General features: G+C 45.2%; 1 protein-coding gene across 1 annotated transcript; it reads left to right on the forward strand.

The window, feature by feature from the left end:
* Nucleotides 1-1,463: 1,463 nt before the first annotated feature.
* On the forward strand, nt 1,464-5,901 carry LOC135051788 (vomeronasal type-2 receptor 26-like). Its single transcript, XM_063957407.1, has 5 exons — nt 1,464-1,682; nt 2,254-2,481; nt 3,448-3,501; nt 4,318-4,441; nt 4,994-5,901. The coding sequence occupies exons 1-5, from the start codon at nt 1,464-1,466 to the stop codon at nt 5,899-5,901; spliced, it is 1,533 nt and encodes a 510-aa protein (XP_063813477.1).

Here is a 5,901-nt window from a genome sequence, read left to right on the forward strand (position 1 = left end):
CACCCTTATCCTGGCCCTGTCACCCTTATGCTGGCCCTGTTACCCCTATCCTGGCCCTGTCACCCCTCTGCTTGCCCTGTCAACCCTATACTGGCCCCGTCACCCCTGTCCTGGTCCTGCCGCCCCTACCCTGGCCCTGTCACCCCTATCCTGTCCCTGTCATTTCTGTCCTGGCCCCGTCGCCCCTGTCCTGGCACCGTCACCCCTGTTCTGACCCTGTCACCCCTGTCCTGGCCCCGTCAACCCTGTTCTGACCCTGTCACCCCTGTCCTGGCCCTGTTACTACATACCCTCCAACTACCTTTTATGGCATGTACAGTACCCTCAGCGCCTCCAGACCTCTCCCCAATGCACCACACCTCCGCACCTTCCCCTCCACCACATGCGGCACTCCACCCCTCCCCCACATGCTGTGCCTCCAGACCCCCTACACCACCCGCGGCTCCCACTCCTCTGCCCCTTCACCACCCACAGCACCTCCAGGCCCCCTCTACCATTCACCCCCCTTATATGTCTCCCCCCACACCTGCCCCCCTCCACCCGCAGCATCTGCAGACACCCTCCTCCATCCGCAGTCCCCCCCTCACCCACCCCTCCCCCACCAATGGCACCCCCGCACCTGCCCCTCCACCACCGGCAGCACCTCCGGACCTCCTTTCCCATCCGCTGCACCACCCGTACCTGCCCCTACCCTACCCATGGTGCCTGCGGTCCCCTACCCCACCCCCGGCACTCCCGTCCCTTCCCATCCCACAGCACCTCCGGAACCCTTCACCCATCCACAACATCCCCACACCTGTCCCTCTCCCACCCGTTGCACCCCTGCCCCTCCCCCACCTGCAGTGCCTCCGGACCCCTCCCCCATCTGCATCCCCCACTCCTCTGCCCCTCCCCCACCCGCAGCACCTCCCGAACCTTCCCCATCCGGGCCCCACCCCCACTTCTGCCCCCCCTCAACCCGCAGCATCTACAGACACCATCCGCAGTCCCCCCCCGCACCCGCTACATTCTGTACATCGTGCCCTGCAGGTGCTGTTCACGCCATCGCAAGGGGCTGCGCCTCCTTCACCATCGCACGCCCTTTCATTGTGCAATATTTAACCACTAACAAAGAAATGCAGGTAATACTCCATATAATACAAATATTAAACCCCAGAAAGGCATGCAAGGGTTAAGGGGGCGTAGCCCCTTGCGACGGTGTGAAGAGCGCCCGTAGGGCGCGATGAAGCACCTAGTATGTAATAAAAGTCAATCTGCAATGAGGTGGTATCAAGTGAGCAGGTGTCCGTCCTGTGCAAGATAAAATGTTTCTAAGGAAATAAAATTAACGCCTCAAGTCTCCCAGGGCAGTGGGGCTCGTGGACAGAGGTTTGTCAGTGTATCGACAGGCTGGTAAACTGGATCTGTTATTGATTGTTACAAAGATGCAGTATATTTGGGAGTACTGGAATTAAGCTAGGCGGATGATCAGTGGCTGGAGAGTATCCAGCATACAGGACAAATTGTGTTACCTGGGGGATGCATTCCTGCACTGTAAAAGTGAGGCAGCCTCATGGAATCTGCTGGGGAAGCCAGAGATTGTAGAATACACAGAGGAAGCGATTGCTACAATGACCCAAATGACACAAAGAAACCAACATTCTGAGACTGAAGGGCAAGTCCAGAAGAAAAAAATCTTCTGGGTTAGAGCCAGAAGAAACAACAAAAATGGTACAGCTGCAACCCAGGCGAATGACATAGGGGTCCACCTCGCAAATGCCTGTTACTAAGGGAGACCTGTTTATCTGTGGAATTGTCGTGGACCTAAATCCTCTACAGGGACTGATTATATCTGGACTGCTGCCTGCATACTGTTTCTGGGCTATATTTATTTGTTTCCTGTGTATTATCTTCTTCTATCTTTCTGCATAAGTTATATCTGCCCCACCTGCAGTGTAACATGGTTTTGTCCATTAATGTGCTTTTTTGGTTTGCTAACACACCTGAATAACCCCCTGCATCAGCAGCATGCTAAATCTGGATGTTATGTGCTCAGACATGTGCATGCCCTCTAGACTCTAATTGAGAGATAATAATATATAATGTGTTAGGGATTTCCCAAGTAGGTCCTTATTTTACTCCAACTGATATTGTATACTGGGGTGGAGGCACTTAAGATATCCTGGACACTACAGTATATTGGTAGTACACATACCCTTGGTGGAGGAAGTTGGTTACATAATGTTTAACCATACATTTTTATTTTCTTTTAAGAGGCACTATATGAGAAATCTTCACTACACAGATCCCAATGGAGAAGAGATGTCCTTTAATGAGAGAGGAAATCTGCCCTCTGAGTGGTCCACAGCAAACTTGGTTTTGTACAAAACTGGCACAAGATATAGAATTACTATACGCTATGTGACCACCATTGAAGAGTATCTAAAATATGACCTGATTAACCACATTGCCCCAGGAGAAATCACATGGAAAGAAGGCAAGGTAGGAAATTATCAAATAAATTATATAGAAAATCGAATGATGTCTGAGAAACAAAGTATATTTAAAAATCATTCAATTATCTTATTTACTGGATTGTTACTTTCGCTGGACATGGAATAGCTTCCTAGCTGAGATCAGTATGAGTAATCTGTAAATTCCCTGCAGAGATTGGTCAGTGACCCTCTTGGTGCAGCCTTTTCTAATGGGTCAGACAGAAAGTGTCACCTTCAAGTCAAGTTGACATAGAAACATTTTGGAGAAAAATTACAAAAGTGTGGGGTTTTAGAAGTGGAGATGTTACCCATAGCAACCAATTGTACTCTACACTTTTTTCTAGCACTTTCTAAAAGATAATAGCTACTGTACAATCTGTGGGAAACCCAGATGATCCTCTTTATTCCCTAAATCCTTCCCTTCTCCTAATCCATGAATTGGGTCACCAAATCCTCCCAGATTTCAGACCCATTGTAGACTAAACCATACATTCAGCAGTACCCCTGCAGGTCTTGAATCTTCGCCATTCTGTAGAAGCTATTTCTATTTTTTCACCATCTTTCCCAATTCTGGTTCCCTCTGTAACATTAAGTCAGATTCCCCAGAATTTCCTTTAAGAAGACAGGGACTGGTCAACCATTACCTCTTGCCCCAACAGAGCCTGGCCATATCGGATATGCACCCCTATTCTCCACCCATTCTTTGGGTCTCAGGTGCAATCGCAGTGTATTCATATATATACTGTACATAAATATATACACATACATATACACATACATATTTGTGTCTCCTTACATTTTTACATGCATTGTGGGACAAAGATAGCGGCATGGTGTGACATTCGTAGGCATGTGACATTCGCATGCATGCCAATAAGGTTTCAAGTGCATATAAAGAGACACAATAGGCAATAGTGCAATACAGTAATGTACATAACCGTAATAAATTGTAACTCATTGAATAACATTCCAGGTAACTGTGTCCAAAAACAGCAATTACTGCAAATATGTCCAGTCTCACCCATGGGTATTGTCCTGATGGCACTGTATACAGCTGCTTAAGATCTTTTTTCTTGCTGTCTCCTTCTGATACTTGCTGGGTCCAACTCTTGGGGTACAGCAGCTCTACCCACTCTTTGGCTGCTTAAGTCCTTTCCTTACAAGGTTCTCCCCATATTTCTCTAGAAGTGGGAAAGGACAACCTCTCACCTCCAGTCTCACACACAGAATGCCTCACTCTGTGTTTCCCCTCCACCTCCCCCAGTTGCCAAGGATATTTGAAATATGCCCGTTGGTTGGGAATGATGTAATTGATGACATTAGCAGTCAGGTCTGCCTTTCACAAAGTGGTTGGTGATTATCTACTGTATACTTTTCAGGAGAATTCTTTATCACCCTAGTGTCTGCTGGGAACCTGTCTCCATGTAAGAATCTGCAATACCTCTGGCTAAATTCCATTAAAACAAACAATAGAAACACAATATGGGTAAACCAACATGAGAACAGCCTGAACTGGGACACAGAGATTAGTGTGTCTGGTAGGTTGCAGTCCACAGCCATGTGCTGGACTGTCACACCACCACTGGCATATTCTACCCTCCATTCATCTTCTGTCCATGAGCATGATGTTACATAAACACTTATGACACAACTGAAGTACACAAGATGTAGATTCAGCCAAGAGACTTACAGCACTTAGTAAAAATAAATACAGACAGGTACTGAAGTTAAATATGGGAAACCCCTAACTATACAATGTACATATTAAGTATATATATAAAGATAATATATATACTTTTATATAAAGTTCAGTTTCTAATTTACATTTTACTGTTTGTACAAGATCCCCAAATCTCTGTGTAATGACAGATGTCCTCCTGGGTACAGAAAAGCCTCTAACAGAAGATTACATTCCTGCTGCTATGACTGTGTCCCATGTTCTGAGGGAGAAATGTCCAATATTACAGGTAGGGATGTGTTATACACAGGAAGACCCATCATAGGAGAGTAACTGAGGATACAATTGTTATGGTAAATGCTGTCAGGATAATATAATTAAATGATGGAATTAAAATAATCCACAAATAGAGTAAACAACATTCTTTATGTTGCTTATTTTTTTTAATAAAAAAGAAAAGTTAGTGCCCCCACACAAATGTATAAAAATGGTGACAATAAATTACCTAAAGAGCACATTTATTATACCGTGAAACCATTTTCTGAATCAACAAGATACCACATCGCAGTCACGGCAAAAATATTTTCAATTAGTGACCCCTGTTTACTGTGCTTCAGTTTTGAGATATTCTACCTACTGTACGAGAGACACAGATACCGTATTACAATTATTGGTTATACCCCATTACAGCTCAGTGAGGCAACTACCCTAAGAAATATACAGGTGAGACTCCCATTATGTAAATATATGGAGGCTGCTTTTTTTATTGGATATATGTGTTTAATTGCTTTATTATGAACTAAAAAAATAACACTCAGATATTGTTTTTTTTTATATCTAGACAGTGAGACCTGCCATAGATGTCCCAGTGAAGAGTGGTCTGATGAGAGTAAAGTGAGGTGTGTTCCCAAAACATATGACTTTCTGTCCTATGAACAGGACAGTGTGGCGCTAGTTTCCTCAGTAGCAGCTTCATCTTTCTCTGCCATAACATTATTTATATTAGGGAACTTTATTTATTACTGGAACACCCCAATTGTGAAAGCCAATAACCGGGCTGTGAGCCTCATTCTCCTGATCTCCATCTTGCTGAGCTTCCTCTGTGTGTTCTTGTTCCTCGGCCGCCCGGTGGATATAACCTGCAGGCTTAGACAGACATTTTTTGGGATCTTCTTCTCCACAGCTGTCTCTTCTGTACTGGGCAAGACTGTCACTGTCTGCATTGCTTTCAAAGCCACCAAACCTGGAAGTCCCTGGAGGAAGTGGGTCACACTCAAAGTCTCTAATTATGTGGTCATTGTGTGCTCCTTGGTTCAAGCTCTGATATGTAGTATCTGGCTGTCTGTTTCTCCTCCCTACCAGGAGTATGACCATCATTCTCATCTAGGAATGATCATCATTCAGTGTAATGAGGGGTCAGTGATTGGGTTATACTCTATGTTGGGTTACATGGGGATCCTGGCATCTGTGAGCTTTGTTCTGGCTTTCATGGTGAGGACATTACCAGACAGCTTTAATGAGGCCAAGTACATCACCTTCAGCATGCTGGTGTTCTGCAGTGTCTGGATTGCAATGATCCCGGCCTATCTGAGTACCAAAGGGAAATACATGGTGGCTGTGGAGATATTTGCCATACTGACCTCATGTGCTGGAATTCAGGGCTGTATATTTTTCCCAAAGCTGTATATTCTGCTTTTGAAACCTGAAATTAACTCTAGAAAAATGTTGCTGGAGAAAGACAAAGTATAA

The sequence above is a fragment of the Pseudophryne corroboree genome, chromosome 1 (genome assembly GCF_028390025.1).
Source record: "Pseudophryne corroboree isolate aPseCor3 chromosome 1, aPseCor3.hap2, whole genome shotgun sequence".
NCBI lineage: Eukaryota > Metazoa > Chordata > Amphibia > Anura > Myobatrachidae > Pseudophryne > Pseudophryne corroboree.